General features: G+C 32.9%; 1 protein-coding gene across 5 annotated transcripts in view; it reads left to right on the top strand.

Annotated features, from left to right (window-relative positions):
- Nucleotides 1–12,819, top strand: part of WDSUB1 (WD repeat, sterile alpha motif and U-box domain containing 1) — a 69,284-nt gene that overhangs the window by 38,454 nt on the left and 18,011 nt on the right. For all 5 annotated transcript variants that reach the window (XM_074303385.1, XM_074303388.1, XM_074303386.1 and 2 more), the window contains one exon: nucleotides 6,315–6,455. In XM_074303385.1, the coding sequence (XP_074159486.1) occupies nucleotides 6,315–6,455 (141 nt within the window). The remainder of the gene's footprint in view (nucleotides 1–6,314; nucleotides 6,456–12,819) is intronic.

Here is a 12,819-nt window from a genome sequence, read left to right on the forward strand (position 1 = left end):
TTCCCATTGAAATATAGAACCATGTCCTGAATAAAATTTTCTTATCTTCATTCTCTGTTACCACATTAAATAAGGCAAAGTATTGTGTTCATCAGAACAATCGAACTCTGGAGAGGTTCTTTAGGGAAGTTTTAGAGGATGTTTGAATAGACTTTGAGAAGACTTTTAAGGCTTCTTCATATCTTTTTCAAGAAATGTATACAAATATAGATTTATATAACAATAAAGGTGATGATACTGTTCTTCCTGACATTTGAGATACAGTGCCTATTTTCAGAATTGATTGATTAACATGTTTGGGTGCTGCTCGCTATAAACATAAAATTGCAGTAGATCACAGACTTATCTATTCTCTCCTTTCTTCAGAATTTTGTACAGGGTGCCCCTCAGGTTTAGAATTCACATTCTCATTGTATTTGTTTCTTAGAGTTTCCTTCAAACATTGCTTCAAAGATCACTTTTTTATATGAAGCCCTTTCTCATCCTACTGGTCCAGCTTCCTGTACCTTCCCTGCCATAATTATCTTGTATTTATTTTAATATTTTCATAAAAAGTATGGATATTGTAATGATGGAATATATGTATGGGAACAGAGATTGCTGCTTTGTTTCCCTAGCCCCAGTGCAGTGTGGTATACATTAATACTTGATGGATTGATTCTTCATGCACAAATAATCTGCTCACTTATCTTTGTTCCTGGAAAAATTCAGGTTTTGATAGCAATCTTTCTGTGTCCTCTGCTTTTACTTCTCTGAGCTTATGGAGAAAAAAACATTTTGGGGGGGATTTTTTTTTCCTCATTCAACCTCATGATAAGATAATTTAGAATGTTGCTGTTAGAGAAGAGTCCCCTTGTTTTAATTGTTTGTTCTTTTACCTTGTCTTGAAAGTAGACCTTTCTGTTTTATTTAACAGGCAATATTGTTTGGTATCCTATCTGAAGGTAATGGTTTGAATAATTGAGTATTACCAAAAAAAGTTTGCTTTTATTGTTTCAGTATTACACTCTTGTATGTATTTTACATTTCCATTGACTTTAAAATAGCACCCTTAAAACAAAACAAAACAAAACAAAACAAAAAAAAACTATCATTATTTAGTACGGTAGAGAAGTCCTGATTACTTTAGAGAGGATCTGAGTAAAAGTCCAATCTGTGATACCTACTGCCTTTGTTACCTTGGACAAGGTATATAGCTTAATGAAGGCCTCAGTTTTGTCATCTTTAAAGTGGTATAGTTGAACATAGCTTCTAAGTTCCCTTCCAATTCTACATCTGGGCCAAAGCTTTGGAAAAATTTCAACCTTTTTGTCTCTGATCTATGAAAATAACAGGAAAATGTATTCTCATTGATGGCTGATGCACAAAAACAGTAGGGATGTATGCACTATGAAACACTGGCTGTGAAAGCATGTGCCTGTTATATTTTTTCCTTAAAAGCTAATTGTTGAATCAGTAAAAATTGAATTGCAAAAAACTGAATTGCAAATAACATACTTCATTATTTTGATCATCTGGAGCAACTAAATTATATCTCCCCAAACCAAGAAGTTTAAAAATTAAAAATCAGAATATTATACCACTGTCTTCCACAACAGCTTACATGGGAACTTATTGATATAAATTCTCAAAAATGAATAGGAACTTAGAAATAAACAGAATGAAAAGTTGGTCTCTGAGAATAGACTTCAGAATATGTGGTTCTTGAGAAATATTTGTTGGCATTACCAAACTTGTCTAAAAATTGACCTTAACTCATATGTATGACTTTTAAAGTAGCGGGACTGTTAAAAATAGTCGTAAAATAAAATATTTGTCTAAATAAAATGCTCATTTCACATTAATTTTAAGTGAATACCATATTTTACAATTTGACTAAATTCTGAATTATATTTTAAAGTAATTTTTGCATGTAATAGTTTTCTAAAACGATAGAGATAAATCTTGCTTTCTATTAATTCTGACATTTAATTCTTAAGATTAATCAAGATCTAAGAACAAGGTTTATTATTATGAGATAAGATAATTCCCACTTTACAAAACATTTTACTTAAAAACAGCCCACATAATAACATTGATACTCATAGTTAGGGTTTATACCACTACCTTCCCCGGTGCCAGACAGGGCGGTGAGACAGGGATAGTAGGTTGGACTCCTAGTAGGACAGAGGTTCTTATCTGGGGCAATGAGCAAATTTATTTATTTTTAACATCTGATAAGTGTATTTTAATATAATTGGTTTCCTGTAATCCTATGTGTTTATCTTTGCATTTGGAGACATTATTCTGAATCACTCATAGACTTCATGAAATTGCTACAGAAGGATCCATCTTACCAAAAAAAAGTTATGAATTTTTGGTTTAGTGTAAAGTTAAAGCTCCTCTTCTGACAATGGAAACAGGAGAGATTATAGCAACTTCTTCTTATCTCAGTCTCTGACTCTTGCATTGCTAACCCCTTCAGTTCTCATTTTTACCTGGCTTATTAGCTATAGCTCTTTCTTCCTTTCTTGTCACCTGCTCAGCTTACCTTCTTTCTGAATCCCCTCATTCCAGTCTACTGTGGACCTCCATATTGTCTGGCTCAGTTAGAAATAATTAACTGCTGGAACATAGATGTCTTAATTCTTATACTTGCATGATACCTATCAATCATTCAATCAGTAAGCATTTATTAAGTGTCTGCTCTGGGCCAGTCACTGTGAGGGTGTTGGGAATACAAAGATAAAAATGGAACAATCTCTGCTGTTCAGAAAGACAACACTGTCCTGGAGGAAACTATACGTGAGTAAATAGAAAAGATATGTAAAGTAAATGTAATATTATTTTTGTGGGGAGAAGTAGAGGTAATAGTTGCACTTAAGGAAATCAAGATAGGCATCCTACCATAAGGGGCATTAGCTGACCTTTGAGGGAAGCTAGGGATTTAAGTGTGATGAGAATGAAACACACTGTGTGGTGGAATTTGATGTGTGAAAAATGACCATTTGTTGCTCACCACTCCTGTACCCTATATATACCCTCTGAATATGGGATTCAGCCTAGTCAAATCGAGAAAAATTTCCTCTACTCTGGCAAGGATGAAACTAGATGAAATGCTATAATTGTGGACTTTGGACAGCATGAGGGCAAGAGAAGAGGAACAGTGAATGTACCAGAGACAAAATTTGCTTATTGCCACTTTTTTTAAAAATAGTTTTTATTTACCAGATATATGCATGGGTAATTTTATAACATTGGCAATTTCCAAACCTTTTGTTCTAATTTTTCCCCTTCCCCCCCACCAGATGGCAAGTTGACCAATACATGTTAAATATGTTAAAGCATAAATTAAATACAATATATGTATACATGTCCAAACAGTTATTTTGCTGTATAAAAAGAATCAGACTTTGAAATAGTGTACAATTAATCTGTGAAGGAAATCCAAAATGCAGGTGGACAAAATTAGAGGGATTGGGAATTCTATGCAGTGGTTCATAGTCGTCTCCCATAGTTCTTTTGCTGGGTGTAGCTGGTTCAGTTCATTACTGCTCTATTGGAATTGATTTGGTTCATCTCAATGTTGAAAATGGCCACATCCATCAGAATTGATCATCATATAGTATTGTTGTTGAAGTGTACAACGATCTCCTGGTCCTGCTCATTTCACTCAGCATCAGTTCATGGAAGTCTCTCCAGGCCTTTCTGAAATCATCCTGTTGGTCATTTCTTACAGAACAATACTATCCCATAACATTCATATACCACAGTTAATTTAGCCATTCTCTAATTGATGGGCATCCATTCATTTTCCAGTTTCTAGCCACTACAAAGAGGGCTGCCACAAACATTCTTGCATATACAGGTCCCTTTCCCTTCTTTAAAATCTCTTTGGGATATAAGCCCAATAGTAACATTGCTGGATCAAAGGGTGTTCACAGTTTGATAACTTTTTGGGCATAGTTCCAAATTGCTCTCCAGAATGGCTGGATGTATTCACAATTCCACCAGCAATGTATCAGTGTTCCTGTTTTCCCACATCCCCTCCAACATTCTGCATTTTCTTTCCCTGTCATTCTAGCCAATCTGAGTGGTGTGTACTGGTATCTCAAAGTTGTCTTAATTTGCATTTCTCTGATTAATAGTGACTTAGAGCATCTTTTCATATGGCTAGAAATAGTTTCAATTTCTTCATCTGAGAATTGTCTGTTCATATCCTTTGACCATTTATCAATTAGAGAATGGCTTGATTTCTTATAAATTAGAGACAATTCTCTATATATTTTGGAAATGAGTCCTTTATCGGAATCTTTGACTGTAAAAATGGTTTCCCAGTTTATTGTTTTCCTTCTAATCTTATCTGCATTAGTTTTGTTTGTACAAAAACTTTTCAATTTGATATAATCAAAGTTTTCTATTTTGTGATCAATAATGATCTCTCGTTCTTCTTTGGATATAAATTCATTCCTCTTCCACAGGTCTGAGAGGTAAACTATCCTATGTTTCTCTAATTTATTTATAATCTCATTCTTTATGCCTAGGTCATGAACCCATTTTGACCTGATTTTGGTGTATGGTGTTAAGTGTGGATCAATGCCTAGTTTCTGCCATATTAATTTCCAATTTTCCCAGAAATTTTTGTCAAACATTGAGTTCTTATCCCAAAAGCTGGGATCTTTGGGTTTGTCAAACACTAGATTATTATTGATTATTTTGTCCTTTGGACCTAACCTATTCCACTGATCAACTAGTCTATTTGCTGCTTGCACTTTTTTTTTTGTGAATTTGGGCATGGGTGGTAAGGGTCCTACCTTTGCATTCAGGAATCACAAAACAACTCACATTTTTTAATTCCTCTCTTTTGTAGCACATGTCTGCTATAGCTAAGACTCAGAATTCAGATTGAAAATAATATATCTACAATATAGATCTGGGCCTTTCCAGCCTGGAAACTTAAGCATTCTGATATCAATTCTATAGGAAAAAAAGGTTTCCTTGTTCTACACAACTGACTTACAAATGAACTTTTGAAGTATAACTTGTTTCTAAGTTGGCTACTTCCTTAGCTTTCCTAGATTTCTTTGAGACTTGGCTAAAATTCTACTTTTTTTCTCCTATTACAAGTATTTTTTTTATTGTTTTTATATTAAAATGATTTTTCCCATATTTCTTCTTGAATCCCGCCCCCTCCCCAAATCCCTTGCTTTGAAATTATCTTCCTTTTGCACTATGTATATCCATACATGTACACAGTTATTTTCATGTTGTGTTTCTCATTAAAATGTGAATTACATGAGGGCAGGAATATGTCTTTGTGTCCCTAACATTATCTAGGTCCTGTGGGTATATAGTAAATGTTTACTAAGTACTTGTTAAAAATTGTGGCATATGATTGTAATGTTTCATTTTTATATACAACCTTGAATTTTAGTTAATCTATAAAACTAAAGAAGGAAAGAATAGCTCAGACTTAGATATTTTTATGTAGGATAATTTTCCTTTTGAGACTAATTAGAGAGAATCTAAGGAATTTTATGGAATCAAAAAACCATAGAAGTAGTAGTTTCAAGTAGTGTCATGCCCCATGAAGAAATCCTTTTTTTTTTTTTTCCCTGCTACTTCATTTTAAATATCCTAAGATCTTTATTTGTGCTCTGTTAAGGGAATTTCATAGGCAACATTAACAATTTTCCAGTATGTTTTTATTTCTTTTTAGGTTTGATTTAAATTTAGGGATTTACATCCTTTTTATGGGATTTACTTTCTTCTCTCTTCCTTTCCATTTTCACCCCATTTCTTTCCTCTCCCCTTTAAAAACATTCTACAAACCTGGTTAACTTTTTTTTTTTCCTATTTAGCAACTGTAAAACCTACTTTCACAAAAGCCAGTGGCAAAGTCAACAGGATGTCATGTTCACACTTTTCTTCTACACTCTGTCTACTAATAAAGCATATATTGTAATGCTTTATAGTATTTGGAATTTTCAAAGTGATGCCAACACTTTTAAATCTTGATAACTATATCTGGGAAAAGTTTAGTTTTGTGAATAAACAGAATTGAATTATTTTATTTTTTTGTTGTATGTTCTTTAGGGCAACTCAAAATTGTAGAAACTTTTAAAATCTAAAGACTTGTAAAAATAAAATAGCCATTCAATTTCTCCTTTTAACTTTAAGTAAACAAAAACATAATCTTTGAAAATACATTGAATATTATGTTTAAAAGGAAGAGAGAGATTTAAATCAAAAAGAAATATTTTTGATTCCTTTAAGTGAAATCTTCCTACTCAATCACAGATAACTGAATTTAACAGAATTTTATCTTTCTTCAGAATCTCTTGGTCTACGAAGTAAGGTATTAAGGAAAATTGAAGAGCTGAAAGTAAAGGTGGAATCTCTTTCTTCTGGAATTCCAGATGAATTCCTATGTCCAATAACGAGAGAACTAATGCAAGAGCCTGTCATTGCATCAGGTATGTATATAACACTATCAAATTTATCACAACAGGTTAAATGAATAATGTACTCATCAAAGTATGATTTGTTAAAGTACACCATAATTTTAAATCATTAGGAGGGAAATGTCACACCATTTTCTTTTTAGGTGATGTTTCTTTTAACTTTATTCTGGTATAATTTAACTCATTAGTTCCTTAGGATGATAAATAATTGAGCATTATGTGTCTTGGGGAAGGAAAATGCAAAATTTTATGTCTGCTTTATAACAAATTCATTTAAACATGTGATAATCATGTTAACTTACCAGATGTGAAACATGGAATGCTAAATTAAGAGCTCTTTTATTAAGTTTAAGCAGATTTCTCATAAATTATGCCAGTTGCATGATAGTGGTCTTAACTTAATACAAATTTTAATATTTCCTTATTATTTAAAAGAAATTAGGATCAAATTATACCTAATTTTTTATAAAATATGTTGAGTTTGATTAAAATATTTTATACATAAGATTTTAAAAATCAGTAATACTGTTTTTTGAACCTGAATTGATTTTATATGACCATTTGGGAGCTTTTCCTATATTTTTCTTGAATGTTTATTATACCATGGAAACCTGGTCATGCCATCTGTTTTGGCATATCCTCTATATATATGAGGACTAGCTCTATGGCAGAAATAGAGTGCTTTATGGGGTCAGGAAAACCTCAGCTGGACATCTTGGAATCTTTTTTCAGACCTTTGGCCAGTCATTATGTTCCTATTTTCTCTTTGATAAAATGACAATGATAATAATTTATAATAATTATATGCATAATAATGTTCTTTCTAGAGTTCTAAGGATCAATTGAAGTCACATATTTAAAATGTTTTGCAAACTTTAAAATGCTATACAAGTCTGAATAATATTCACAACTGATATTAGAATGAATATTTCTGTTAGAAAAAAATTGCTTAATTGATACTATGAGCCTGATTCTCATATTATTGAGTTTAAGGTTAGCTAACAACAGCTCATATTTATATAGACTTAAGGTTTGAAAATCTTTTAAGCTTTGCTTAATGATGATCCTGAGACTTACAGAAATAAAATCATTTGGCCATTGCTAGCAAGTATAAACGGCCAGGCTTCCTCATGTCAAGACAAATATTTTCTTTTCCCATTTACTTTTTTGCAAAGGAGTTATCTGAGTGTGGATAAACTAAGAGTTATGCAGCATAATGGCAAAGGAAATGCAAAGGAAGGGAATAAATGTTTAGATAGTTTGTTGTAGGATCAAATGAGATAATTAAAAAAAAATTTCATATACCATAACTTATTCAGCCATTTTCCAACTGATGAGCATACATTCAGTTTCCAGTTCCTTACCATTACAAAAAGGACTGCCACAAACAGTTTGGCACATATGGGTCCTTTCCCCTTTTTTCATGATCTTTTTGGGATACAGACCCAATATAGACACTGCTGAGGCAAAGGGTATGCACAGTTTGATAGCCCTTTGGACATAGTTCCAAATTGTTCTACAGAATGGTATGGTTGGATCAACTCCACCAACAATGTATTAGTGTCCTAGTAAGATAATATTTTTTTAAAGGGCTTTAGCACAGTGTTTGACACATAATAGGTACTATCCAACTGATTTTAATTGAACAAATAACTTATGCCAGCAACAGTATTTTTATTTAAGGGTGACACTGTCTTAGTTAAAATTATGTGCTCTTTTTTATGCTATGTTTGGAGTGGGGAGAAAAGTTTTCAAAATAAACAAAGCTATTTAAAAAGAGATAGCTGATGGCACAGTGTATATAGGACACTGGACCAGGAGTTAGGACGATCTTAGTTCAAATTTGACCTCATATGCTTAATAGCTGTCAAACTCTGGGCAAGCAATTTAACTTCTGTTTGTCTCAGTTTCCTAAACTGTAAAGTGGGGTTTGACGTCTAGTTAAATGAACCTTGTTTTATATTTGATGGTATGATAGCCTTGATTCTTGTATGAGAGTTCTAATGATTTCATTGATAGCTCTATAACTCTGTGATGACCTGTTTTAAAGCTTACATTGCAATGTGTTGGAATAAATCTGCTGAGAATCCCTGCTTTTTTATTTAGCACAGGGTCCTTGTTTTTTGTCACAAGAGTGTTTTTACACAGTATAACTTTTGATTGTAATGTTGTAATGCTATACATTTTATATCCTATTCTAGAGCTTCATATTTATATTGAAGTATTCTTGAGAGTTCCAAAACAGTTATGGTACAGAGCAGGTCCTCCCAAGGTAGAAAGGCTTTGAATACAGGCTTTTCAATACAGGTTGAATAAATGCAGAGAGCTTTATGAAAATATCTATGAAAATCAAAGATATATTGAAGTATTTTCAATGCCATGAAATATGTTAGTTTTATATTTGTCTAAACAATTGCTAGTTTAGGTTAGTATCAAGTGCTTGATTACTCACTAATGTCCTTGGGTAATGAATTTTAAGATGATAAAAGACAAGTTTGAAGGGTATTTATATTAAAACTAATTTATGATATACAGTACCCTCCAAAATTTTACTAGTACTTGGCCTGAGCTCGACTTTGATTACTTACTTAGCTGATGAGTATTGTCTCAAGTAATATTGAGAAAATAACAAAACAACAATAAAAATCATCCCAGTATTCAGTAAACTCTTGTAATGTTATAAAATTGCTTTGCTTTATGAACAGTTGTATCCTCAAACTAGACTAAAAAGCAAACCTGTTTTTCCTTTTAGTTTGACAGTTTATGTATGCAGATATGACCCACCTAGTAATGACAATACAAAACTGGAGGCCAGTTTCAAAAAGCTAAACTCTAAGGTTTGGCCTACAAGTTAGTCCCTGTCTGTTAGATATAGTCCATTTCATTTTTATATTTATTTCTCACCATATTTAGTGAGTCCCTTTTCTTCTGGAAGAAAATATTCCTTATATACCAGAATGTTATTTTAAAATATACTACTGGTCTTTGCACTCTTTCATTTCTTATTTATGAACTACAGCTTTCTAACATACTTTTTGTCGTTTTTTTTTTTTTTTTTTTTTTTTTGGTACCCAACTTCCTGCTAAAGTTATTGAGTTTCAGTTTATATGTTGATTAGGTATGAAAAATCTTAAGGAGTTTTTGATAGAATTCCTATACTACTTCTTCCTCTTCAGTATCTTGGTACTACACATATAATGTTTGCTCTTGTCATGAGAGGGCAAGACTGCCAAGTGTATCCATAAAAAAGGTGATATTAGGTATATCATAAACCAGTAATACCCATTTTTTTATTTGCTTTGTCAGGAAGAAACTATGTGCTACCTTTTAGCTTTACTTTCTGTAGTTTTTATGATTTCTCTTATAGTGATAATAGGATAGATAAATATCCGTTTTTCAAGTTATTTAATAACTTCTTTAGAATAAAAGTAATGAACTTTAAAGTTTGTTTATGTTCTATAAAATTCTGATCCTTAGCACCCTCTTCTCTTCTGTCACTTCAACCACAACGACTGTAGAAATAAACTACACAAGACAGGGCGATTTTGAATTTTTTGTTTGTTGGACTGCCATGACTTAAAAAAAAAAAAAGGCAACAAATTATTGACATACTGGTTTTAGCTTCTATGTACTTATACTACAGAGTAGAGTGTTATCAAGAACATACTTTTCCAATTTGGCAAGAACTTTCAGAGTTTACAGTTCTATGAGATAACCTTTGGGGAAAAAATGATTAGGAAGATTCAAGCCCATATTATAGATTTAAATGAACTCTCTAAAGAAATTATATAGAAATACACTGGGCAATTAGGTGGTACAGTGGATAGTGCTAGGTCAGGAGCAAGGAAGACATCTTCAAGAGTTCAGATGTAGCTTCAGAAGCTTACTAGCTATGTGACCCTGGGCAAATCACTTAACCCTGTTTGCCTCAGTTTGTCTTCTGTAAAATGAGCTGAAGAAGAAAGGGAAAAGTCACGTCAGTATCTTTGCCAAGAAAAATCCAAATGGCGTCACAGAGAGTCATATGTGACTGAAAAACAATGGAACAAAACAAATAACAAATATCTCCATCATCATTGATGAAAACAGGAGTACACAAATAGGTTTTTTGCAAAAGCTGTTCTACAGCTTTTCCACATCTTCAAGTCATATGGTTTACTTAAAGATCACAAGAGCATACTGAGCTCTTAAGAGAATTAGAAGTTCTCTTTTAACAAGGTATATCCATTACATGTCATATTACACAAGATGACTTGATAACACAATTCTTTTTTTTTTTTTTTTTTTAATTATTATTTGTAATGTCCGGCTAGCTCTTTGGAGGGTCCCAGGATAAGTCTTGGTCTTTAGGTGGAGAAGTGAGGGAGGCAGGAGTGCTATCATGTGGCTGGTCAAAGATGGAGTCTGGAATCTGGAGCCTGAGGTCTTCTCTGTGTCTGTGGCTGAGATTCTTCTATGTCTGACACTCCCTTACATACCTCACTATGATTACATCACTACAGCACACTGATCATGTACAACCATTACATCACCATATCATTAAGTGTATGTTTAGGGAACCATTATCTTACACTGAATAGGTGCTTAACTATAAGTACCCTGCTGTCCTTGATTCAAGTAATTCAAGTACACCTTTTCAGAGTTCTGGTCCTCTACAATTATTATTATAGTTTTTTATTTACAAAAGATATGCATGGGTAATTTTTCAACATTGACCCTTGCAAAACTTTCTGTTCCCGTTTTTGCCCTCCTTCTCCCCACCTCCTCCCTTAGATGTCAGGTAGTCTAATTCATGTTAAATATGGATTACACAGTTCTTCATACTCATAACCAAAATCAAGTATCAAGCCTCCATTTTTGACCAAACAAGGCACCAAAAGCAGAAAAAGCTTCCTGATGAAGGCCTGAGACTTGCTCTTGGTTCCCACTTAGTGAATGAAGTCCAATTCTTCTCAGAATTCAGAATTTAAAATGGAACATAAGGAATTTGTTTCATGTATAGCAAAGATGACAGACCAAGTAGAGAAACATTTCTTAACTTGAATTAAAAGATGGTCAAATTAGCACTGAAAAAAAATCATGGAATACAGATATTTTAAAGTATTCATAGAAGGTTGAAATGTATTGAGTGTTGAAGCATTCTGATCCTGACACTGCCATTGAAGCCTTTCTGTACCTTATCTCATTTGATTATAGTTTAAAAAAAAAGTTGTTCTTTTTATTTTTCCCAGAATTGAAATCATGCCAAATGGCAATTTGACATTGCCACTGGATTTTCAGGAAAAGAGCACAGGGGAGGCTTTTGTGCATTTTGCTTCACAGAAAATAGCTGAGGAAGTTTTAAACAAACACAAGGAAAGAATAAGGCATAGGTATATTGAAATTCTTCAGCAGACAGGTAGAAGTTTGTACTTACATTCCTCTTGGAAAGCCAATGGCTCTGCATTAACCAGGTCCTTATGATGGGACTAGCACAGGCTCTAATAGAATTGGTATTGGTGCTGAATTTGAAAGATTGAGGTGTTGTGGAGCATATGAAAGCTATAATGAAATACACACACACACATACATTATTTGTGTGTGTGTGTGTGTGTGTGTGTGTGTGTGTGTGTGTGTGTGTGTGTGTGTGTGTAGATGAGGCTCTTCATAAACTATGATAGTCTACTGTGTACACACAGAGCCTACTTAAAATATTTATACCTTTTTCTCACCACTTAACCATGTGAGGGTACACATTTGAAAATGGACGTAGTAGCAGACTTTCTAGAAAAGTAAATGAATTTGCTGCTACACAAAAATCTTAACAAAACTGTTAACCATTGGAGATTAAACAATAACATAAAAGGTAGTTATGGGGTACTTATACAATAGACCTATTTAAGTTAAAGCAGTTTCACTTAGCATAACTATTGCTCTCAAACAATTTTATATAGAATACTGAGATGCCTATTGAAGATATGCTTTGTTTTTTCTTTGCAAAACAAATGTAAAAATTGCACCTGCAATTCAAAAATAAAACATTTGGTTTGTTCTCATTACATAGGTTGATATTCTATAAAGAATATATGTTTAATTTTTTTTAAGTTAATGGGGACTGTTTTGAGAGGCAATACAGATTTGTTAGGACTTGGGGATTGGTATTTGTATTAACTTCTGAGGCTTTGATTTAAATCTCTCATTATGTTATGATTTTCTTTCAGGTGTATTACTCTATGTGACATTTGTTAATATATATTTTTTTAAAAACAGGGAACAAAAGATTACTTGAAAGCTACATTTACAGAGAACTTTGTGTAACAATTATCTGTCAATCTCAAATGAGACATGAAAGGTGGTTTGTCAACAACAGAAGTTCACAAACTCTCATGTGCTGCAC

The sequence above is a fragment of the Sminthopsis crassicaudata genome, chromosome 3 (genome assembly GCF_048593235.1).
Source record: "Sminthopsis crassicaudata isolate SCR6 chromosome 3, ASM4859323v1, whole genome shotgun sequence".
Classification (NCBI taxonomy): Eukaryota; Metazoa; Chordata; class Mammalia; order Dasyuromorphia; family Dasyuridae; genus Sminthopsis; species Sminthopsis crassicaudata.